Raw genomic sequence first — 24,113 nt, 5'->3', positions numbered from 1 at the left:
ACCCTTTCTGCCTCAGTCTCCCAAGTATCTGGGACTACAGGTACCTACCATGATGCCTAGCTAGTTTTTCTGTTTTTAGTATACACGGGGTCTCACTTATGTTTGGACTGGTCTTGAACTCCTGAGCTCATGGAATCTTCCCGCCTTGGTCTCCCAAAGTGCTGGGATTACAGGCATGGGCCACCACACCTGGCCTTGATTTTTATTTTTATTTTTTTGAGATAGTCTTGCTTTGTCACCTGGGCTAGAATGCAGTGGCATGATCATAGCTCACTGCAACCTCAAACTCCTGGACTCAAACGACCCTCTTATCTCATCATCCCAAGTAGCTGAGGCTATCGGGGCAGGGATCCATATAGAGATGGGATCTGGAGGTGTTACTCAGGTGGGTCTTGAACACTTGACCTCAACCAGTCCTCTTACTTCAACTTCCCAAAGTGCTCAGCTTGAATTTGATAAACGAATATAGCTGGATATCATGGTATACACCTATAGTCCCAGCTTCTTGGGAGGCTGAGACGAGGATCCCTGCAGCTCAGGGAGTTCAAATCCAGAATGGACAACATAGTAAGACCTATCTCTTAAAATAAGAATATAAGTCTATAGCCCATGTTCTTATCAAGGTATAGAATGTTTCCTTCACCCTAGAAGCCACTTTGTGCCTCTTGTCTGTCAACAGGCAACATCCAGTCCAATTCTGGCTGGTTTCGCCTGCTCAGGCCAGTGTAGCTCTTGTGTTTGTGTTCTCTCTTGTGGTGCTTTGAATTCATCTATGCTGTTCATGTGTCAGCAGTTTCTGTTTATTGCTAAGTAGATACCTTTACTACATTAATATAATACCCTTATTACATTAATTTTTTTAAAATTAGCAAACACAGTTGTATATACTTCAGACCCTTGTCCTGGGAAACAGTGCATGTCTGTGAGGAACCTGGTGCTAAATCTTTCATAGACAACTTGCTTCTGGATCAGGGTTTCATATGTAGCAGAGCAGCTCCCTTGTCACAATCTATTGAAAACCCTCACAAGAGTTTGTAAAAAATTTTAAAAAGAGGGTAGCGCCTGTGGCTCAGTGAGTAGGGTGCCGGTTCCATACACCAACCAAGGGTGGTGGGTTCAAACCCGGCCCCGGCTGAACTGCAACAAAAACATAGCCAGGCATTGTGGTGGGCGCCTGTAGTCCCAGCTACTCGGGAGGCTGAGGCAAGAGAATCGCCTAAGCCCAGGAACTGGAGGTTGCTGTGAGCTGTGTGACATCACAGCACTCTATCGAGGGCGATATAGTGAGATACTGTCTCTACCAAAAAAAAATTTTTTTAAAGAAAAAAAAATACTGTGTACAACATATTTTGAAATATACATCATGAAATGGCCACATCAAGCTCATTAACATGCATTACTTCATTTACTTATTTTTGTGGTGAACACTTGTATTCTTGAAAAGTGCTAAGATTAATTGCTGGGCATTGTGGCGGGTGCCTGTAGTCCCAGATACTCGGGAGGCTGAGGCAAGAGAATCGCTTAAGCCCAGGAGTTGGAGGTTGCTGTGAGCTGTGTGAGGCCACGACACTCTACTGAGGGCCATAAAGTGAGACTCTGTCTCTACAAAAAAAAAAAAAGTGCTAAGATTTTAGGGGTGGTGCCTGTGGCTCACAGAGTAGGGCGCCGATCCCATATGCCGGAGGTGGTGGGTTCAAACCTAGCCCCAGGCAAAAACCAAAAAAAAAAAAAAAAGAAGTGCTAAGATTTTAGGGGTGGTGCCTGCGGCTCACGGAGTAGGGCGCCGATCCCATATGCCGGAGGTGGTGGGTTCAAACCTAGCCCTAGCCAAAAACCAAAAAAAAAAAAAAAAGTGCTAAGATTTTAATGTTATTAACTGTAGTCACTATGTTGTGCAATAGATCCTAGAACACCCTTATTTTAAACTGTTTATCTTTCTTTTTAGAAACTGCCCATCCCTCAATGAGCAGTCGATCAAATTGTGGTAGCTGGCACTCCATATCCATGGGTTCCACATCCGTGGATTCAACCAATGACAGATAGTGGAATTTTTTCTGAATATTTTCTAACTCCTAGAAAGCAAAACTTGAGTTTGCCATGCACCATGTATTATGGTGAATCTGCAAGAAGTTTTTCAGCTGGGCGCGGTGGCTCATGCCTGTAATCCTAGCACTCTAGGAGGCCAAGGTGGGTGGATTGCCTGAGCTCATGAATTCAAGACCAGCATGAGCAAGAGCAAAAAATAGCTGGGCATTGTGGTGGGCGCCTGTAGTCCCAGCTACTTGGCAGAATGAGGCAAGAGAATTGCTTGAACCCAAGAGTTTGAGGTTGCTGTGAGCTTTTGCACCACAGCACTCTATCAAGGGTGACAAAGTGTCTATAGTCCCAGATACTAGAGAAGCTAGTATCTTGATAGAGTGTTGTGCTATCGAAAACAGCAACAAAAAAACAAGAATGAAGTTTTTCATAGGCATGGTGTTACTTAATATAAGGAATCTAGAGATGACTTAATACTTAAAGTGTATTGGAGGATTTATGTAGGTTTTATGCAAATATGCCATTTTATATAAAGGACTTCAGCATATTTGGATTTTGGTATCCTAGGGGGACTGGAACCAGTCCCTTATGGATACAGAGGGATGGCTGTACATACCTTACACCTGGGCCGGGCACAGTGGCTCATGCCTGTCGTCCCAGCACTTGGGAGGCTGAGGCAGATGGATTGCTTGAGCTTACAAGTTTGAGACCAGCCTGAGCAAGAGTGAGACCCTGTCTCTAAAAAAATAGCTGGGTATTATGGCAGGCGCCTGTAATCCCAGCTACTTGGGAGGCTAAGGCAAGAGGATCGCTTGAACCCAAGAGTTTGCTGTTGCTGTCGGCTCTGACGCCACAGCACTCTACTGAGGTGACCAAGTGAAACTCTGTCTCAAAAAAAAAAATATCATACACCTGTGTAAACGCGTGAATCCACATCAAGGATATTTTTCCGGGAGTTGATTAGCTGGATCAGAACTTTAGAATTGGCACATCCACTACAAACTCAGTAGGTCTTTTTATAGGGACTGCATTAAATTTACAGAAAACTGGAATATTGACAACACTTCCTTTTTTTTTTTTTTTCTTTTTTGAGACAGCCGCCTCAAGATGTCACCCTGGGTAGAGTACTGTGACATCACAGCTCACAGCAACCTCAAACTCCTGGGCTCAAGCGAGTCTCCTGCCTCCGCCTCCCAAGTAGCTGGGACCGCAGGTGCTCACCACAACGCCTGGCTATTTTTTTGGTTGCAGCCGTCAGTGTTGTTTGATGCGCCCAGGCTACATTCGAACCCGCCAGCTCAGGTGTATGTGGCTGGCGCCTTAGCTGCTTGAGCCACAGGCGCTGAGCCTTTTTTTTTTTTTTAAGAGACACAGTCTGACTCTGTTGCCCAGGCTGGAGTGTAGTGGTATCATCATAGCTCTCTATAACCTCCAACTCCTAGGCTCAAACGATGCTCCTGTCTTAGCTTCTCTAGTATCTGGGACTATAGATGTGCACTTCCATGCCCAGCTAATTTTTCTATTTTTTGTATAGACAGGGTCTCACTCTTGCTAAGGCTGCTCCTGAACGCCTGGCCTCTAGCAATCCTCTCGCTTCCAGTGCTAGGGTTACAGGGGTTGAGTCACTGTGCCGGTCAACAAGCATTCCTTTCTGAGAACAGAGTTGGTTGGTCCTTCTGTTTATTCAGGTAGCCTCTTTTGTCCCCCATAGCATTTTCAAATTTTCATCCAGATCTTTTTTTTTTTTTTTTTAGACAGAATCTCTCTTTGTCACCCTTGGTAGAATGCTGTGGCATCGTAGTTCACACCAACCTCAAACTCTTGGGTTCAAGCGATCCTCTTGCCTCAGTTTTTTATTTTTAGAAGAGACAGGGTCTCACTCTTGCTCAGGGAGAACCCACCTCCACCTCGGCCTCCAAGAGTGTTGTTAGGATTACAGGCGTGAGCCACCGCTTCTGTCCTTATCCAGATCTTTTGGATTTCAGAACTTGATCCTTAGGTGTTCAGTTTATTTGTTACTAATATAAATGAAATGTTTTTCCAAACTTCTGAACAGTAGTCTTTACCTATAGAAGGATGATTGACTTGTACTCACTGATTTTGTATGTTGTGTATTTTTTTAACCATTTTAAAGTGCCAATTCCATTGCATTAAATACATTGACATTGTTGCACAACCAACCATCCCTGATATCTATTTCTAGAATTTTTTTGTCATCCCAAACAGAAAATGTACCCTTTAAACACTGATTCCTGGCTGTCATAGTGGCTCATGCTTGTAATCTTAGTACTTGGGGGACTGAGGCGAGTGGATTGCCTGAGATCAAAGGTTCGAGACCAGCTTGAGCCAGAGTTAGGCTGAGGCAAGAGAATCGCTTGAGCCCAAGAGTCTGAGGTTGCTGTGAGCTATGACACCATGGCACTCTACTGAGGATGACAAAGTGAGACTCGTCTCAAAAAACAAAAAACAAACAAAAAAAAACCAATTCCCCATTCCTCCTCCCCTAGCTCCTGGTAACCTCTGTTCTGCTCTCTGTCTCTGTGGAGTTGGCTGATCTAGGTAGCTCATGTGAGTGGAATCATAGGATACTTGGCCTTTTGTGTCAGCTTGTTTCACTTAGTATGTTTTCAAGGTTTGTCCATGTTACACCATGTATCACAATTTCATTCCTTCTTAGTCTCATACTCCATGGTACATAGGTAATCATCAAATACACCGTGTTTATCCATTTATCCTCCATGGGCACTTGGTTGCTATTGTGAATCATGCTGCTGTGCCCATAGCTGTCCAAGAGTTTCAATTCTTATGTTTCAATTCTTATGGGCATAAACCAGAAGTGGAATTGCTGGGTCATATAGTAATTCTATTTTTAATGTTTTGAGGAACTGCCATGGGCAGGTTGTTTTATAGTGAAACTAACATGCAAGACAGCATTGCAGAGCCCATTTGGGGGGGTCTCGCAGGTCCCCATCTACTTCCCCAGACACAACCACAATGAGGACATTACCATGTCTCCTTTCTGTCTCCGTTTTGTGACTGTTACCACATCTGTATATCCATCAATTTAGTATTTCCTATTTCTTTAAAACATTAGGTAGAACTGGGAGCGGTGGCACGTGCCTGTTGGTCCCAGCTACTCAGAAGGCTGAGGCAAGATCATTTCAGCCCAGGAGTTCGAGTCCAGCCTGGGGAACATAGCAAGACTCCTGTCACTAAAAGAAAATTACACAAATGATATTCTGCTGTGCATATCTCTTTGCCATCTGGTTCTCTCCCTCAACTATGTTTGGAACCTTTAAAGAAATATAGAAAAGTGGGTGGTGTTTGTGGCTCAGCGAGTAGGGTGCCAGCCCCATGCACCAAGGGTGGCGAGTTCAAACCCAGCCCCGGCCAAACTGCAACAACAACAACAACAAAAGTCAACAAATAAGGAGAGGAATGAAAATAAATTGAATTACATAAAAAAAAAATATATAGAAAAGTACAAATCCCACAGCAACCAAAATGAATAGTCAGCACTTGTCTCCACTTTTCTTTCTTTTTAAGAGATGGTTTCACTTTGTTGCCCTCAGTAGAGTGCTATGGCATCACAGCTCACAGCAACCTCCAGCTCTTGGGTTTAGGCTATTCTCTTGCCTCAGCCTCCTGAGTAGCTGGGACTACAGGCGCCCACCATAATGCCTGGCCATTTTCTTGCTTTAGTTTGGTCTGGGCCAGGTTTGAACTGAGCCACCACCCAAGTGAGGTGCCACCCTCACTCCTTTTTAATAAATCAAGACAGAGTCTCACTCTTTCACCCTGGGTAGAGTGCTATGGCATCATAGCTCACAGCAACCTCAAACTCCTGGGCTCAAGTGATTCTCTTGCCTCAGCCTCCAAAGTAGCCGGGACCACAGGCGCCTGCCATAATGCCTAGCTAGTTTTGTTTGTTCTTTTTGTATTTTTATTCATTTATTTATTTATTTTTTATTTTTTTAGAGACAGAGTCTTACTATGTTCCCCTCAGTAGAGTGCAATGGCATCACAGCTCACAGCAACCTCAAACTCCTGAGCTTAGGCGATTCTCTTGCCTTAGCCTCCTGAGTAGCTGGGACTATAGTACAGGTGCCTCCACAACACCCGGCTATTTTTTGTTGTTGCAGTTTGGCTGGGGCCAGGTTTGAACCCGCCACCCTTGGTATATGGGGCCAGCGCCCTACTCACTGAGCCACAGGCACCGCCCTCTTCTTGTATTTTTAAAGACGGGGTCTTGCTCAGGCTGGTCTTGAACTTCTGAGCTCAGGTGATCCACTTGCCTTAGCCTCCCAGAGTGGTAGATTATAGGTGTGAGCCATCGTACCTGGCCCCATACTTATCTGCTTTATCCTTGCTCCCATGCAGCCATCTCTGATCACCAAGAGAAAACTTACAGAAACTGTTGATTGAAAAATAAACTCTAGGGCAGCACCTGTGGCTCAGTAGGTAGGGTGCCGGTCCCATATACTGAAGCCTGGCCTTGGCCAAACTGCAACAAAAAAATAGCTGGGCCTTGTGGCAGGCGCCTGTGGTCCCAGCTACTCAGCAGGCTGAGGCAAGAGAATCGCCTAAGCCCAGAAGTTGGAGGTAGCTGTGACGCCACGGCACTCTACCAAGGGCCATAAAGTGAGACTCTGTCTCAAAAAAAAAAAAAAAAGAAAGAAAAATAAATTCATCCTAGTCCCAGTTCTGAGCCTGGTCAGGTAGCAATAGGACAGATGGGTACTCTCTCTCTTACCTCACAAAAGAAACAGGCAAATACCACAAATGAATGAAATGATTTTAGAGAGTGAAAAATGCTATAAATATAGCTGGGCGTTGTGGCGGGCGCCTGTAGTCCCAGCTACTCGGGAGGCTGAGGCAAGAGAATTGCTTAAGCCCAGGAACTAGAGGTTGCTGTGAGCTGTGTGAGGTCACGGCACTCTACTGAGGGCCATAAAGTGAGACTCTGTCTCTACAAAAAAAGAAAAAAAAAAAAAAAAAAAGAAAAATGCTACAAATAATAAAAATAAAACAGAATTGGAGGTTTGGTGCCTGTAGCTCAGTGGTTAGGGCGCTGGCCACATTCACCAAGGCTGGCAGTTCGAGCCTGGCCTGGGCTTGCTAAAAACAATGACAGCAACAACAACAAAATAGCTGGGCGTTGTGTTAGGCGCCTGTAGTCCCAGCTACTTGGGAGGCTGAAGCAAGAGAGTCGCTTAAGCCTAAGAGTTTAAGATTGCTGTGACAGCAACAGCACTCTACTGAAGGCGACATAGACTCTTATCTCAAAAAAAAAAAAAAAAAAAAAAAGCCAGAATTGGAATGGAGTGTCTCTGAATCTTGTTCTCCAGATTTTATTACTAAAGTGCACAGATTTTATGTGTGCAGCGGGATTATTTTTGACATGTATTTATCAATGTCTTCATTTACCAGGTCAAAACAGAAAATTCCCATCACCTTCTCAAACCAGTCTTCTCCCTACCCCACAGAGCATCAGAGTTCAGATTTCTGTTGCTGTAGATGAGTTGTGCCTATATGAGTATTTCACACAAAAGGACCCATTGTGTATCGGGTCATGGATCCACATCATTGTGTATATCAGGATGTTGTTTGCTATTGCATTGCTGAGATGGACCACAGCTTATCTTTCTTTACACAATTGTTTGCTGGTGGATGTTTGAATTGTGTTATGGGCTAAATTGTGCATCCCCCAAATTCATATGTTGTGAATGCTAATGCTAATTCTAATGCTTTAGGCCAGTGGTTCTCAACCTTCCTAATGCTGTGGCCCTCTAATACAGTCTATGTGGGTTGCAACCCACAGGTTGAGAACCACTACTCTAGGACCTCAGAATGTGGCTTCATTACTAGACAGGACCTTTAAAGAGGTAACTAAGTTAAAATGAGGTCATTAGGGTGGGCCCTAATCCAATCTGATTTCTTTATAAAAAGAGGTGACTAGGACACAGATGTACTTAGAGGAGAAGGCCACATGAAGACATAGGGAGAAGATGCCCCAGGTTCAGAAGAAACCAATCCACCCTGCTGACACCTTGATCTTGGACTTCCAGCCTTCAGAACTGTGTGAAAATAAATTTTTGTTGTTTAAGCCATCCACTGTGTAGTATTTAATTGTGGCATTTTGAGCAAATTATATAAGTTGTTTCCAGTTTGAGGATGTTGTAAATAAAGCTGCTGTGAATAGTAGCGTACTTTTTTTTTTTTTTTTTGAATGCAGGGTCTACCTCTGTCACCCAGGCTGGAGTGCAGTGGTGTCATCATAGTTGACTGCAGCCTTGAACTCCTGAACTCAAGTGATCTTCCTGCCTCAGCCTCCCAAGTAGGTGGCACTACAGGTGCACACCATCGTGCCTGGCTAATTTTTCTATTTTTTGTAGAGATCGGTCTCTCTGTGTTGCCTAAGCTTGTTTCAAACTCCTGGCTACAAGCAATCCTCCTGCCTTAACATCCAAAAGTGGTGGGATGACAGGTGTGAGCCACTGCATCCAGCCCAATACCATCTAGATGACTTAATGTACTTAAATATGTATTTCCTTAGGTCAGTCCTAAGGTAACTGAAGTTAGTGGATACACAAAAGAGATAAAAAATACATTTATATGTTACATCTCACATATATCACAAATACATTTTTTTTTAAATAACACATTTTTTATTATAATACACTCATACTAAAAAAGATAAATCTTATTGGAGGAGGGTCTTTTTTTTGTTGTTGTTTTATTGTTGGGGATTCATTGAGGGTACAATAAACCAGGTTACACTGATTGCATTTGTTAGGCAAAGTCCCTCTTGCAATCATGCCTTGCCCCCAAAAGGTATGGCACACACCATGGCCCCACCCCACCCCCTCCTTCCCTCTCTGCTCTTCCTTTAGGAGGTTTTTTTTTCTTTTTCTTTTTTTTTTTTTTTTTTTTTGAGACAGAGTCTCATTATGTCTCCCTGGGTAGAGTGTCATGGTGTCCCAGCTCACAGCAACTTCAAGGTCTTGGGATTAAGCGATTCTCTTGCCTCAGCCTCCCAAGTACCTGGGACACAACGCCCAGCTATTTTTTGGTTGCAGTTGTCATTGTTTGGCAGGCCTGGGCTGGGTTCGAACCTGCCAGCTCCGGTGTATGTGGCTGGCACCCTAGCCACTGAGCTATAGCTGCCCAGCCTGGAGGAGGGTCTTTAATCAGAAATACGTCCTATTGCAGTTAGATGTTACCTAGAAAATTAGTTTCCCTTTCTAGGCCTGACATTTCTCATCTAAACATTTTAGAAGAGTGAATGAGATAATCTCTTAATTTCTGTAATTCATGTACACACAATTGACACATGATAATTTAAGTAGAGAGTAAGCCTATACTTTCTGGCTCCATGATGGTAGGCTTGGCCATGTGATTTGCTAAAAGTAAAAAATTATGCATGTATCTTCTGAGAGAGGTCTGCAGTTTCTATCATCTCTTCTCCCTCTTCCAAAAGAATGGCAAAGTCCCCTATAAGGGTTGTTCCTTTAGCTTGGAATGAAGATGAAATGAATGAATCCTGGAATGAAGATGATGTGGAACAGTGCTACAGCCAGTCAACAGCTGACTGTTTCCTGCTGGAAACACACTTTTGTTCTTTCTACTACAGCATAACCTAATAAAAGCTAATTAAAATTTAATAGAAAACTGATAATGTGAAAAAATAATGAAATGGAAATAAGCTGAAAAAAACTTTAAAAAATAATAGTATTTAGGGGTGGTGCCTGTGGCTCAAGGAGTATACCAGGGGTGGCGGGTTCAAGCCTGGCCCTGGCCAAAACTGCAAAAAAATTTTTAAGGTATTGACTTAATGTGTACATAGAAGTTGCCTTGTGATTTCTGGCTTGAATCATTGAATCATATTCTAAGTAAGAATCAACATTTCGGCTTGGTGCCTGTAGCTCAGCCACATACACCAGAGCTGGTGGGGTTGAATCCAGCTGGGGTCTGCCAAACAATAACAACTACAACCAAAAAATAGCCGGGTGTTGTGGTGGGCACCTGTAGTCCCTGCTACTTGGGAAGCTGAGGCAAGAGAACCACTTAAGAGGTTGCTATAAGCTGTGACACCATGGCACTCTACCCAGGGCGACATAATGAGACTCTTGTCTCAAAAAAAAAAAAATAGATATTCCAAGATAATATTTCAACCATTAAATAAAGGATAATCCTTAGCAATCCAGGTTTCCAAGTATGATCCAAAGGTAAGGCTTCTCATGAAGAAATGTGACATAACCTCAATTTCTTAGCTGTTAATCTGTTACCGTCATTTGTAAGACTAGCTAGAGAAGTTTTAGAGTATGTGACCCTCCCGATGCTTCATTGGTGATAAAAGAACATAGCTTTGCTGTTCTCTTTGCTGCCCTTAGGAAAACCTGCATGTAAATTCTTTCTGTCTGTAACAATGACTTATTCCCATCAGCTTATATCTTTAACTTCATCTGTGCCCCCTTTGCAGCTGTTTGACTGTTCTTTGCACCTTTCTGTTGTTTACTTGTCTCTCTTGTCTTGGAATCAATATTGTCTTTCACAGGTTTTTGAGTGGTGGCTATACGAAACTTTGGGATTTCCAGTTTTTCATACTCATGATCTGACCAATGACTGTGTCTTAGGCAAATTTTCTTCTCACACTAAGGACACACAGCTGCCACAGGTTTTCTTTCCGCACAGTCCTTGAATGAGCATGGGTAAGATTTATATTTATCTGTCTTCAGACTCTCATTGATTACTGTTACATCAAGACAACCATGAGATTCCTTGTTTCTGTGTTTAAGGCAAAATATTCCCGAACAACCATCAGAAATAAATGGAAGAAAATCCATTGCACTGTGTGGAGTCAAAGCGGGCCTGGGATGGTGACTCTTGAATCTCCTCACTGCCCGCGGTGTGTCACCTGGCAGAGCTTCCCGACATCCAACTCTGCCATCTCCAGTGCCTCACAAATAATGTTAATATATAAAATTTGTGGCTCAGCGCCTGTGGCTGAAGCGGCTAAGGTGCCAGCCATATACACCTGAGCTGGCGGATTTGAATCCAGCCTGGGCCCACCAAACAACAATGACGGGTGTTGGGGCGGACGCCTGTAGTCCCAGCTACTTGGGAGGCTGAGGCAGGAGAATCACTTGAGCCCAGGAGTTGGAGGTTGCTGTGAGCTATGATGCCACAGCACTCTACCTAAGGTGACAGCTTGAGGCTCTCACACCTCACAGCAACCTCCAGCTCTTGGATTTAGGCAATTCTCTTGCCTCAGCCTCCCCAGTAGCTGGGACAACAGGCCCCTGCCACAACGCCTGGCTATTTTTTTTCCCTGTAGTTTTTGAACCTGCCACCTCTGGCATATGGGGCTAGCACCCTACCCCTTTGAGCCACAGGCACCGCCCCATCCCGGCTATTTTTTTTTTGCAGTTTGGCCGGGTCGGGCCTGAACCCCCCCCCTTTTTTTTGTTTTGGTGACAGTCTCACTATGTTGCCCTCGGTAGAGTGGGTAGAGTGCTGTCGTGTGACAGCTCACAGCAACCTCAAACTCTCGGGCTTAAGCAATTCTCTTGCCTCAGCCTCCCAAGTAGGTGAGACTACAGTACAGGCGCCCGCCACAACGCCTGGCTAAACTTTATATAATATCAATTCCTAAAATATATGCCCTTTTACATCTTGCTTCCTCCTCTTACCCTTGAGAATTCTTTTTTTTTAACATGAGCACAAATGGATCTACCTCCTTAAATATCTACTACACAGCGTTTTGTAGTTATGGCGTAGCACGCCTAATCTATTTAACCAGTGTCTATGGATGGGCACATAGGTGTTTCCAGTTTCTGCAGTCATGAACAATACTGCACAGACATCTTAATTCTTAAATCTGTGCATACATTTACAAGTTTACTCACATGTTTAATTATTAACAGGCATTAAGGAAAATTCATACATGCATTTTAAGTTTTAGCAGGCCTCAAGTTTCCATCCAAAAAGCTTAGGCCGGGTGCAGTGGCTCACGCCTGTAATCCTAGCATTCAGGGGGGGACTGTCTGAGCTCAGGATTTCGAGACCAGCCTGAGCAAGAGTAAGACTCTGTCTCTTAAAACAAATATCTGGGTGTTGTCTGTCTTTTTTTTTTTTTTTTTGTGGTTTTTGGCCGGGGCTGGGTTTGAACCCGCCACCTCCGGCATATGGGACCAGCGCCCTACTCCTTGAGCCACAGGTGCTGCCCATGGGTGTTGTCTGTCTTTAAGGAAAAAAAAGGAAAGAAAATCTAATTTCAACTAAATTTAAACTGGGTCACCACTCAGAACACTTTGGAGACCTCACACCCCTCAGCCGAAAGGATAAAGAGCCAAAACTCTTTAGTCAGTTTAGAAAGTCCTTTATAATCTGGTTCCCACTTTCCCAAAATGCCTATTAATCGTGCATATACTACATGCACAGTGTAGGCATCATGTCTGCTTTCTGTAGCTGACATTCTAAAAGCAGTTTTTCTCTACTTTTTTTTTTTCATTATCACCTTTGCCCTAAGGAAAAAAACGGAATTATTTTAAAGTGAATTTAAATCAATTAATTTCAGGCCAGGCGCAGTGGCTCACGCCTATAATCCTAGCACTCTGAGAGGCTGAGGTGGGTGGACTGCCTGAGCTCACAGTTTCAAGACCTGCCTGAGCAAGAGCAAGACCTGGTCTCTAAAAATAGCCAGGGCGTCGTGGCAGGCACATGTAGTCCCAGCTACTCCGGAGACTGAGACAAGAGAATCGCTTGAGCCCAAGAGTTTCAGGTTGCTGTGAGCTGTGACGCCATGGTACTCTAAAAAAAACAATTAATTTCAACTAAATTACATTTAATTCCTCCCTAAAGGTAGAAATTAAATACTTAGGAATAAGTGTTTGTCTGATAGGACTGGCTTTGGAGGGTCACAAATTAAGGTTTCCCCCCCACCACAACCAGTTTTCATGCCCTGGAGAGTCATACATGAATACATGTTATTACCTGAAGGAGCAGAATAAAAAAAAAGCAAACGCACGAAATTATACTAGAGAGCCAAGAATGCTACAGAGGGGAGGAGGGAGGATAGCTGAGGGGGGTCATTTAAGATCTTGATCATCCAAATCAAGAAAGAAGATAAGATCGGGGAGGGGCTCCTGTTATCCTAGCACTGGGAACCAAGGTGGGTGGATTGCCCGAGCTCAGGAATTTGAGACCAGTCTGAGTAAAAGTGAGACTCCCTCTCCACTAAAAATAAAAAAACTAGCCCCGCATTGTGGGTCAGTGCCTGTAGTCCCAGCTATTCAGGAGGCTGAGGCGGGAGGATCTCTTGAGCCCAGGAGTTTGAGGTTGTTGTGATCTATGATACCATGGCACTCTACCCAGGGCGACTAAGTGAGACTTTGTCCCCCACACCCAAAAAAAAGACAAGGAACAGCCTAGGCGAAGTGTTGTTTTGTTCCTTCTGGCCCTTGGTTCCTTCAGTTGCAAAATGAGAGTGCTTATCTCTTCCTCACAATGTTTGATATACAGTAAGTGCGCCGCAAGTATCCATATCTTCCCTTCCAGGTTAAGTCAGAACCATATGTGCCTTCGCCTCCACCCGCAAGAAGGAGCTGTGGGCATCACGGATAGACCGCTCTAGGCATCGTCAGCGGCACCGGAAGTCTCGTTTTACTCCACTTCCGCTCTCTGGCCTGGGACAGAGCTGCGTGGGGAAGACTTTCTGAAATGCCGACGGGAGACTTTGAGTGAGTTGGGAGTGGTAGAGGGGCGCCTGGAAGGCAGTTGCGGGGTCTTGGTGGAGTGTTACGGAGCCTGGGTGTGCTCCGGGCGCTGGGGCCGGGCCTCGCCGACCCATCCCTTACCTCCTGCAAACTTATCCCCGCAGTTCGAAGCCAAGTTGGGCCGACCAGGTGGAAGAGGAGGGAGAGGACGGTGAGTGTCTCCTGGCGCTCCAGGTCACCGCGGCCCGTCCCCAGCCTAGCCACGCACTGCCGCCTGCTTCGACCCCCAAGCTGGCACCGCTGTCTGATTCCATATTCCCCCTCGGCGGCCAACCCTAGCCGCAGCCCCGCGTCATCCTCCTCGGGACCAGCCTGTTGCCTTCTGCAGATGTTCACTGGCCAGTCCCTCTTCTTCAGCGCCACTGGCCAGGTTCTCTCAGCTGCTCCCCTCCTCCTCCCCAAGGACTCTGGACCAGCCTCTCCTGCCTTTGTACTAGCGCCCGGCCGGCTTTTTGGGTTGCCCCCCCACTTTTGTGCCGGCGATTCCCTGTCCTTGCCACTCTGAGTCCCCACAGCGCACTGTCCCGGCCTCTGTCCTTTGTCTTACCTTCCTCAGCTTTTTGTGTGGGTGTCATCCTTTCATCTCAGCTCCTAAATCTGACCCCTCCTCCCCACACTCTCCCAGACAAATGTGTCACCAGTGAGCTCCTCAAGGGGCTCCCTCTGGCCACCGGAGACACCAGCCCAGAGCCTGAGCTACTGCCAGGAGGTGAGTGATGACTTCCATTCCGTCCTAGGACTGCCTCTCACCCCAGCCCTGTCCTGCCTGGTCTCTGACACTCAGGGCTCACTTCCTCTTGCCTTTTTCCCTCTCCCAGCTCCACTACCACCTCCCAAGGAGGTCATCAATGGCAACGTAAAGACAGTGACCGAGTACAAGATAGATGATGATGGCAAGAAGTTCAAGGTGGGAGGGGAAAGGCGGGGGAGTAGGGACCCTTGTTCTTAGGAGCATGGTTGGTAAGGTCCTAAGAGCATGGAGGTGTAGGAGGTCCTAACAACTCCCCTTCTGTCCCCAGATTGTCCGCACCTTCAGGATTGAGACCCGGAAGGCCTCAAAGGCAGTTGCAAGGAGGAAGGTGAGCCTCTCCTAACCCCAGAGCTGACCCAGGGGACTTGGGAATCCTTGGTCAGAGGTGGGTTTTAACTGTTGGTACCTGTTTTGTTGAAGTAAAATGGAGGCCTGGGTGAAAAATCCAGGGCACAGGAGTAGGTGGAGTTAGATTCCTCTTGACCTTTCAGTCTGGAGGAAAAGAGCCAATCTATCCCTTGAGGTGGTCATAGCCTGTTTATCCAGGGCTGAGTGCTTCTGGAAGAAATGATAGCAGCCAATACATTTACGCACTCTTCTATGCACTTTGCTCCACACAACAGGCACCTGGACGGAAGTGTTTCCTCATTTGTTTGATTTCCATAGAAGCCCAGAGAAATGGGAAACATCTGTGGTCTTAAGGGAGGAAGCTGAGGTTTGGGTGGTTTTGCTTCAGGGTGAATTCTGCACATCCCTGGGTATCACTCCCTTTTGGGGGCTAGTCCCACCAGTCTTCAGGGGTGCCTCTGTCTTCCCACAGCCCCGGCCAGCCTTCAAGCTGCCCCTGCATTCTAGGGTTGTCTCCAGTAACACTGTTACTGTTCTGGGGGTGTTTGGGGGAAGACAAGAAATGGGGCTCAAAGCCAAGACACTTTGCTGTTGTGAGTGCCTCAGTGTGGGGCCCTGACCATCCCTCCTCCCTCCCGGAGCACAGAACTGGAAGAAGTTTGGGAACTCAGAGTTTGACCCCCCAGGGCCCAATGTGGCCACCACTACCGTTAGTGATGATGTCTCTATGACATTCATAACCAGCAAAGAGGTAAGTTGGGCAGCAAGCTGAAGAGCTGGGGGGATGGTGCGGCAGTTGCCTTTGAGTTGCTCACACCTGCCCCTGCCAGGACCTGAACTGCCAGGAGGAGGAGGACCCAATGAACAAGCTCAAGGGCCAGAAGATAGTGTCCTGCCGCATCTGCAAAGGGGACCACTGGACCACCCGCTGCCCCTACAAGGACACGCTGGGGCCCATGCAGAAGGAGCTGGCGGAGCAGCTGGGCCTGTCCACTGGCGAGAAAGAGAAGCTGCCAGGAGGTGTGGGGCTAGATTACCTGCTGACAGCGTGGATACTGTCACCAGTATCTGTGGCTGTCACCCCCCTACGCAACAGTGTTGGCCTGTTAGGCTGTGGCATAATCGTGGTTTGATGGTGTCTGGCAGATCCTTTTGTGCGTGTGACTAAGCCTTGTGTGTTTGGGGGATGGTTGTCCCTTGTACATGTGCAACTGGCCTGCTGTGATTGTGCTGGTGACTTTATTGACTGTCCTGGGTGTGCTCAGTTTACCCCAGGGTTCTGAATCTCCCCACCCATGTGTGCTCACATGCATGTGCTTGTCTGTGCAGTTCACACCTGACTGTTCAGCTGCATCCTTCAGCATGACCTGCTGGTGGCGAGTGTAGTCTAGATAACTCTGCTCCTGTGACTTGCACATGAGGTGCACGTGTCACCTGCCCACTCATGGGGGATCTGGGGACTATCTCTACTGTGTGTCTTATTCCTGCTGTCCCCTTGTGTTGTGAGGCTGGCCTTCTGCCTCTCAGCCCCCTGGGGTGGAGAGCTGTGGGCACCTGAGACTGTATCCACCCCTGTGGTTTCTGTCCCTGCTAGTGTTCCCTGCAGGGCTAAGTGGTGTCAGTTCCCGGGACATGACCTTGGTGTCACTGTGTTCACTGAGGCCTCAAGCCCCTGGACACACGCAGCTTTACATGGTGCCCAGGTCAGGGCTGGAGCTGCCAGTGTCCTGGCTGAACGTGACTGTGCTTTGGTCCTCAGAGCTGGAGCCTGTGCAGGCGGCTCAGAACAAGACAGGGAAATATGTGCCACCAAGCCTGCGGGATGGGGCCAGTCGCCGTGGGGAGTCCATGCAGCCTAACCGTAGAGGTGAGGGCTCCTGGTGCTGGGCGGGCACTTCCCAGGACCCTGTCGTCAATCCTGGAGAGTGTGTACATGTGGGGAATGAGCATGTCCTCCCCCTCACAGCCACCTTGTCTTGCCCACACAGCTGATGACAATGCTACCATCCGTGTCACAAACCTGTCAGAGGACACACGTGAGACTGACCTACAGGAGCTCTTCCGGCCCTTTGGCTCCATCTCCCGCATCTACCTGGCTAAGGACAAGACCACTGGCCAGTCCAAGGTTGGGGGTTGGTCACAGTGGAAGGAGTGGGGATCATCTGTTCTGGCTCCCAATCCCCTAATCCTGTCTCGTCTATCCTCAGGGCTTTGCCTTCATAAGCTTCCACCGCCGTGAGGATGCCGCACGCGCCATTGCTGGAGTATCTGGCTTTGGCTACGATCATCTCATCCTCAATGTTGAGTGGGCCAAGTAAGACCCCTGCCCCAACCCTATTCCCCTTTCTCAGCACCACAGCTAAGACTTAGTATGCCTGTGGCCTCTACCCCAATGGCAGCAGTCACCCATGCTCTTCAGAGGTGACAGTCTCTTCCTTTGCCAAACCTTCAGAGGGCAGATAGGCAGGAGGCAACAGCTGCCAAGCCTAAGGCCCACCACTGCCCTGGATCCATGTGCCCTCTTTCACAACCCCTGCTTGAGTATCAGGGGTCTTGGGGTGCCCTTCTTGGAAGGCTCTCTTGAAGCCCTCACTACCTCCTCTCTCCCTAGGCCATCTACCAACTGAGCCAGCTGCCAGCTGCCAGCACAGCACTTGGCCCTGGACCCTTGGCAAAAGGAGGCACCCCCTGATGGGGGCTCCAGCTCCAAGAACAATAAAAAGGCTCAAGATGCACTACCAGTGTCCTGTTTATTGTTGCATCTCACTGCCCTGTGTAGCCGTGGGGGGCCCTGGGGAAGCATGAGTTCCCTGATGGAGGCCACAGGCTGAAGTGGCAGATGGAACCTGTTGGCACATTGGGGCTGGGGGCCTTCAATGCTCTGGGCTCTCATGTGGCACTTTGTGGCTCTACACCTTGCAGTGAGGAAAAGGCTTGAAACAAGCTACTTAATGGGCTCTGCCCAGAAGACTCGGGGATTAAGGTCTTGGGGGTGCCTGTGACATCAAGGGACGGGGATTGCCCAACACTTTTGGTGTCTTCTGGGTTCTGGCCCTCACCAAAACTGGGATGGTGTTGGCGGCAGCAGCATCCCAGGCGGGGCACCGCCACTATGTATAGGAGTGGGTGTATGCAGAAGGCCAAGGGCATTAGGCCCCACATCACTTGGTAGTCCAGGTAGGGCCCCAGCTCCAGGGCTGCCTCAGCCTGGGCCTTATCTGTAAAGCCTGGACAGTGGGCACTCCAGCTCCGCCGGCAGTTGTGTGACATGGTAGGGCACATAGGCACTGGTGTATAGGGCAATGCCACTCCCCCCCAGCAGCACCACCTGCAGCTTCTCTGCCAGTCATGCCAGAGCTGCACAGCACAGCCAACCTGAGGGTGCTGTAGGCCACCAGGCCAGGTGACTGCCCAGTCCTGCCAATGCCAGTGTTTGGGTGGGTGCAGGTAGGCAGCTTGTGGGAGCAGTGTTAGGGCACACAGCAGGTCACTGCCTGCCAGCTGAGCTGAGAAGACCACAGCTGGGTGCCACAGGCGCTGCTGCTGCATGCTAAAGCAGTACAGGGCCAGGCCGATGGCAACTACAGCCACCACAAACTCGACCACCAGCATGGGCCACAGGAAGTCTCCCCGGAACCTACTGAGGACAGTCAGCAGCCACGGAGAAGTTGGCCAGGCAGGGCTGGGCACCTGTGGGTAGAGGGCGTGGCTGCTGAGCCCTGACCTCTGGGAGAATAGCCCATGTCTGCTGAGACACATGTCTGTCCTTGGACTTGAGCCCTTTGTATGCTGTTGCACATCGAGTTCTTTCCTCTCCCCAGAAGAGGTTGAGATCCAGGGCTTTCAGCTGACAAGTTATGGGGCTCTCCTAGGGTCCCTCATCCCAATAAGCAGCTGGTGCAAACCAGGAGATCCCAGGCCTCAGTGCACGTGGAATGCAGCAGTGCCCACCTTGAGCCACGGGGCTGGGAGGAGTCCCCAAGCCCTCTATGACCCTCCTTGAAATCCAACCCATCAGAAAGTACTGCCCACTCCACATCTCAGGTCCACCTGGGTTCAGTCCCACATCTACCTGGACCAGCCCAATCACCTGGCCCTGAATCTGGCTCCTGCTGTTTGCGCTCCCCATAGTCACCAGATGATGCTGATGAGTTCCTGAGTGGGTCCTGCCCCTCCACTCCCAGGTGCTTAGAATCATCCAACAAGGCCCCACAGTCCCTATTCCACATGCTTCCTGACTAACTTCCTGCCACCAACCCACCCCAGCCTGAGTCTGGGCAGATATCCTGAAGGCTCTCTTCCCACCGCCCCGATTTCTGGGGCCATCCCAACCAACCTGACATTGACTGCACACCCCTCAGGCCTGCTTCCTTGTAAAATCTTCCTCTAAACCTGTCAGCTCCACCTGACACCCCCCACTCCCAAACATGCCCTTTAGGAGAAGAGCCCCTGACAAGCATGAGGGGAGGCCCTTCCCCCACTAGGACCGCCACGCAGGAAGTCTCACATAGACCTGAATTTTAAGACCCCACCCACCAAAAAAAAAAAAAAAACTTCCTGAAAACCAGTGGCTCCACTGCCACCCCTCAAGCCCTGTATGCATCCCTGGTCCAATCAACACATTTGCCTGCTCCTTACCCAAGATGGTGATCACCATGGTCCCTGTACACACCTAGCCTCTGGATCTGCAGCCCACACTGGGTCCAGGCTCCTCCCTGAGTTGAGAATAGGATGCTGGCCCCTCCCTGGCCCAGCCTATGGTTTCAATCTCAGTCGGCAGAGTGTTCCACCTGGCCACTTCCTTCCTCCTCCTAAGCAGACATGTCACAGGGCCCTTACTGGGGACCCCCAGAGCATAGCCAGCCCTGCCTGCTGCCCTCCTCACTGAAATTGCTCCCCTGCCTTGGTGGGAGAAACATACCCGGTCTAAGGGCAGAAACTAGGTTAGACTCTTGCTGGACAGGGGCTCTCCAGGCAGATCCTCCCCCCCTTCACCTGGGAAACAGATGCAGAACTGGGCAGTTCAGGCATTTATTGTGGCAGGAGGGGGGGAACAGCTCCTTTATGAAAGGAATGGGTGTATGCAGAAGGAATCCAAGGACCGCACCTGAAGCCCCAGGCTCAGTCTCTCGGACCCCAGTCTGGGGCATTCCATCTGCTACTCAGCCTTAAGCCACTCTTTTGGGTGGCCATGACTGGTCTTGACCACGACCCTGGGCATCCCCTCTGGACCCCAGCTTGATGTAGGCTCTCTAGAGCCTCTTCTTAGGATTTGGAAGTCTCCGGTTACTGTGGCAACCTCTGTTTTGGTCCTTTCCCTGAGGCTGCCTGCCTGAAGGCCTATAGGACTGTATCCAAAACTGTCTCCGCTTGGTGGCTATGGGGAACATGTCTGTGGGGAAAGACTGTGTCAGGGACCCCATGGAACAAAGACAGGCCCCAGGCACCCAGCTGAACTGACCCTGCTACATACCCTCATCAGGTTCCTCGCCCACAGACTGGCGAAAATACTCAGCTTCATCCTCTTCTTCTTCCTCCCTCTGGCAGTCCCCCACTGCCTCGAGAGTTGGCCCAGGATCCTCAGCATCACTGTCTTTGCTGGCCTTTGCTTGGGCCTTCTTCATGCCCTCCAGACTCTTCTTCCTGGAGGAGGCATGTCAGTATGCTGCCTGCACCCAGGACCCTGCCCACCCACCAGCCACCCCGGACCTGTGGGCCTCACGCTGTTCCCTCTTTCGCTGGATGTTTTGGGCCTGCAGGGCCTGCCGCTGGGCCTTGAGCTGCAGTTTCTTCTCCTTGGCAGCCAAGATGGCCTGCAGCTCCTCCTCTGTCTTGTGCACTAAGGACGATGTGGTTTATGAGTGCAACCCCGCACCTATGACCCCCTGCTCCCCCGCTCCCATGTCACTGGCCTCACACCTGTGCCCTGTCAGCCCAGCTCACCAAAGTGGTGGAACATCACTTTGCCCTCCCCGACACCATCCTGGATCTTGATGAGCTGCAGGGTCATCCGAGGACCAATCTAGGGGATAAATGGGAGAAGAGTTAGTCTTTCACTGGGGCTAGGGGCTGCCAGAGGAAGTCACTCCTACCCCTGGGCCTCACCTCAGTGAGCCGCACAGCACTCTGCTGGGCCCGCATGTTGCCGCGCCCTGAGACCACTTGGGGCAGCTCAGTGATGTTGTGCTCGCCATCAGGCTCTGCCTCGCTGTCTGATAGCCCCACACCCCTGTGTAGGGGACACATGGGGTTCAGCACAGGATCCCAGGCTACAGGGGTGGCTCTAGAGGCCCCTGGACAGGAACGTGGTAGCCTCCCACCCCATGCCCTTCTCACGTGGCCAGCAGCTCACTAATGTCCTGTAGGCGGCTCATGTTGGGGAATTTCTCCTGGAGAAGTTTCTTCATCCCACGGCTTGCACCCACAGGAACAACTTTGATACTACTGCAGGGGAAAGGTGGGGCAATGGACAGAGAGTAGGGTCTGAGCTTATGAGGTCAGAGATCAGCACCACACTTCTGCCCTTTGGAAATCGCCAGGGTGTTTACTTTGAGACCGGGCAGTCACAAAGCCTCAGTCACCTTCCAGACCCTCCCCTGCTGGAATACTCACTAATGCCGGAAATCCAGCTCCTGTGACTCTGGCCTGTAGCTGAGGAGAAGGCAGCGTTTGACAGTGTTCAGGTTCACCTGGGAGGGGAAGTGGTGGGAGCTGCAAGTGGTCTCACTGAGCTCCCACAGACTAACAGCAAGCTGGGGGGGGGGGGGGCGGGGTTTGTGGAGTGTGAGTGGTGTCTGTGGATCGCCTGGGGCACTGGGCTCAATAAAGAGGCCCTAATGACTTCCTCATGATTAGCACCTCATATAAGCTCAACTTGAGAATGAATCAATGGTGCTAGGGATTTGGAGCTGGGGCTTTGGAGCCAGACAAGTTTAAAAATCCAGGCCTGGTCAGGTGTGGTGTGGCTCACAATTATAATCTCAGCTGCTTTGGGATGCCAAGGTAGGAGGATCACTTGAGCCCAGGAGTTCAAGGCTGCAGTGAGCCATAATTATGGCACTGCACTCCAGCCTGGGCAGCAGAAACCAGACAAAACACAATCAGCACTGATTTCCATCTGCCAAATGAAGAAGTGGCTGGGGGTGGAGAGGTAATATTCTGGACACTCTTGTCCAGCATCACTGAACACAAATGGAATCTGACATTAGTATTCAGCAGACCCAGAACTGGAGCTCTCAGCCTCAGTTCTGAAAGGACTGAGCAATCAATCCAAAGGCCTGTGGTACTCACTGCCTGCTCCATCCCAGCACACCAGACACCTTGCCAGCCCAAGCCTACCTTGTGCACATTGATAGAGGGGAACAGGTTCTGGAACATGGTGGCCATAAGTTTCACATGCATGCCCTGGGGGCCAAAGCTGTTGAGTACCAGGAGGGGTGGGTGGACAAATTGCTGTTCATGCATGCGGTGGCGGCGCAGCGAGGAAATCACATCACGCACCAATGTGTACTGCAGGGCAGAGTGAGGAGCAGGTGACCACCCACCACATGTACTAGGGCCAGCCCCAAGCCCAGCTCCCACCCCCCACACTCCTAACACTCACCTTGTTAACCTGAAAGGTCAAAGTGGGACCTCCTGGGAGGCGCAGCAGCTTCTGCAGAACAAAGAATCAGTGAGGGTGGGGGTGACTACCTAGGGAGCTGGGGGTGGAAACCTCCATCCCAACTCTTCTTCAGAGCGTTTACTTTGAAGCCAAAAATCACAGCAGCTCAGAAGTAAATGGGTTCATCATTAGAGATGAGGGAAGTGAGGGTCCCATGGGACGTGAAAAGTGAGGGTGCTCACTTACAAAGTAGATGTTGGTCTTTGTTTTGCTCAAGATCAAAAAGTGTGTGACCCCGAGGGGTCCAGCCACTGCCAAACAGTCCTTTATGGAGTTCTTCTTACAAACCTAGAAATTACAAAAACAAAAAAGATAAACACAGATATTCCTCATTAAGCAAACTCCATAAGCCTAAGCTGAGGATCCTGTTACATGTTCTTGTATGTGACCCTTCAATAAACCCAAGGGAGTGAAATGATCCTGGCCCCTAGAGCAAATCAGACTTGAACTGAGTACTGCCTCTGTTCCTTGTTCAGGGGCATCTCCCCATTTGACAGATGAGTAAACTGAGGCCCAGTGGGATTAAGTAACTTGCTCCAGGGTCTCTGAGCAAAGTGAAGTTTCCAATCCGGCTTCTCTGTCTCCAGAGACCAGTTTTTTGGGTTTTTTTTCCAATTGAGACAGAGTCTCACTCTGTCACCCTGGTTAGAGTACCATGGCATCACAGCTCACAGCAGCCTCAAACTCTTGGGCTCCAGCAATCCTGGTCTCAGCTGCCCAAGTATCTAGGACTACAGGAGCCCGCCACAATGCCCTGCTAGGTTTTCTATTTTTAGTAGAGATGGAGTCTCGCTCTTACTTAGGCTGGTCTCGAACTCCTAAGCTCAAGAGATCCACCGCTTCAGCCTCCCAGATTGTTAGGATTACGGGCGTGAGCCACCGCGCCCGGCCCCAGAGACTAGCCTTAATTGTCAGGCTTAGACAACCAACTAAGCCCCCAAAGCCGAGGGAGGCAGAGACAATGGTCCCCACAAGTGTCCCTTTCTTCAACCGGGGAGACTGAGGACTCTCACGATTTTACAGCGGGTGTCAGGACCACAGAGACGAAGACGGGGCCCAGAGTCGGGTGGGACGAGGGATGTGTGGTAGAGACCTGAATGCGGGAGGCGGTGAGTGGCTCCATGACCCGCCGCAAGTCCAGACTAAGCTGCCGGACGCTGTGACCCGTGCAGCCCCGCGTGAACACGAACGAGTGAGGCTGTGCAGCATAGGCCTCGAGGTTGCGGACCTGCGCCTGGGCGCGCGCGCGTTTTTGGTGCCGGGACTGGGGGAGGCAAGAGACACGTGGTGAGGCCCGAAGCCCATGCGGGGTCACTGGTCTCGCTCCCCGCCTCCCCTACCCTCCCCGCCGCGCCCTACCCGCCCAGACTGTCCCATGCCGCCTTCTCCACGAGGTCTCCTCCTTTTGCCGCTTCTGACCCAGCTCTTCTTACTTCCGGCGCCAGGCGATGTCACGTGATACTAGCGCGACGGGATGGCGTCACTAGACAGGCCTGCGCGTCAGATTGCCTCGGAGAGCCGGGAGGTGGAGCCGGAC

The 24,113-nt window shown here is 49.4% G+C and overlaps 4 protein-coding genes, 1 non-coding gene and 1 pseudogene across 5 annotated transcripts in view; 2 read left to right on the top strand and 4 right to left on the bottom strand.

The window, feature by feature from the left end:
• DNMT1 (DNA methyltransferase 1) overlaps positions 1-13,753 on the top strand; it is a 70,597-nt gene extending 56,844 nt beyond the window's left edge. Inside the window, exons 39-40 of the mRNA XM_053585773.1 lie at positions 8,273-8,374; positions 13,597-13,753. Coding sequence (XP_053441748.1) covers positions 8,273-8,374; positions 13,597-13,662 — 168 coding nt within the window. The 3' untranslated portion in view covers positions 13,663-13,753. The remainder of the gene's footprint in view (positions 1-8,272; positions 8,375-13,596) is intronic.
• LOC128582461 (AN1-type zinc finger protein 1-like) lies at positions 10,172-11,196 on the bottom strand (annotated as a pseudogene).
• On the top strand, positions 13,694-17,648 carry EIF3G (eukaryotic translation initiation factor 3 subunit G). Its single transcript, XM_053585776.1, has 11 exons — positions 13,694-13,778; positions 13,919-13,965; positions 14,440-14,523; positions 14,633-14,721; positions 14,834-14,893; positions 15,560-15,664; positions 15,744-15,933; positions 16,673-16,780; positions 16,902-17,038; positions 17,121-17,227; positions 17,525-17,648. The coding sequence occupies exons 1-11, from the start codon at positions 13,759-13,761 to the stop codon at positions 17,538-17,540; spliced, it is 963 nt and encodes a 320-aa protein (XP_053441751.1). The 5' UTR covers positions 13,694-13,758; the 3' UTR covers positions 17,541-17,648.
• Positions 17,649-17,654: 6 nt separating this feature from the next.
• P2RY11 (purinergic receptor P2Y11) lies at positions 17,655-19,042 on the bottom strand. The gene is given in 6 exon segments (XM_053583439.1): positions 17,655-18,169; positions 18,171-18,257; positions 18,259-18,290; positions 18,292-18,562; positions 18,564-18,781; positions 18,986-19,042. Coding segments are annotated over 6 exon segments (1,032 nt in total). The 3' UTR covers positions 17,655-17,802.
• An 888-nt stretch (positions 19,043-19,930) lies between these two features.
• Positions 19,931-24,015, bottom strand: PPAN (peter pan homolog). The gene is made up of 12 exons (XM_053585775.1): positions 23,936-24,015; positions 23,670-23,840; positions 22,763-22,864; positions 22,517-22,567; positions 22,252-22,422; positions 21,526-21,602; positions 21,250-21,357; positions 21,019-21,142; positions 20,857-20,935; positions 20,623-20,752; positions 20,387-20,556; positions 19,931-20,305 (listed from the first exon to the last, which is right to left on the bottom strand). The coding sequence occupies exons 1-12, from the start codon at positions 23,951-23,953 to the stop codon at positions 20,166-20,168; spliced, it is 1,341 nt and encodes a 446-aa protein (XP_053441750.1). The 5' UTR covers positions 23,954-24,015; the 3' UTR covers positions 19,931-20,165.
• On the bottom strand, positions 22,633-22,717 carry LOC128582916 (small nucleolar RNA SNORD105). The gene has a single exon (XR_008379329.1). It is a non-coding gene; the product is annotated as a small nucleolar RNA SNORD105 (small nucleolar RNA).
• Positions 24,016-24,113: the final 98 nt, after the last annotated feature.

This window comes from Nycticebus coucang, chromosome 3 (genome assembly GCF_027406575.1).
Source record: "Nycticebus coucang isolate mNycCou1 chromosome 3, mNycCou1.pri, whole genome shotgun sequence".
Taxonomy (NCBI): domain Eukaryota; kingdom Metazoa; phylum Chordata; class Mammalia; order Primates; family Lorisidae; genus Nycticebus; species Nycticebus coucang.
Note: the sequence above shows the minus strand (reverse complement) of the source record. Positions and strands in the feature narration are given on the sequence as shown.

Bases quoted from the DNA above. Each gene is read 5' to 3' on its own strand.
- EIF3G (XM_053585776.1), top strand. From the start codon at position 13,759: ATGCCGACGGGAGACTTTGA. The intron at 14,524-14,632 runs GTGAGTGATGAC...TCCCTCTCCCAG, and splicing joins GCCTGAGCTACTGCCAGGAG to CTCCACTACCACCTCCCAAG. The intron at 17,039-17,120 runs GTTGGGGGTTGG...GTCTATCCTCAG, and splicing joins AGACCACTGGCCAGTCCAAG to GGCTTTGCCTTCATAAGCTT.
- PPAN (XM_053585775.1), bottom strand. The intron at 21,358-21,525 runs GTGAGTATTCCA...TTTCCCCTGCAG, and splicing joins GAGCTGGATTTCCGGCATTA to TAGTATCAAAGTTGTTCCTG. The intron at 20,306-20,386 runs GTATGTAGCAGG...CTTTCCCCACAG, and splicing joins GGGCGAGGAACCTGATGAGG to ACATGTTCCCCATAGCCACC.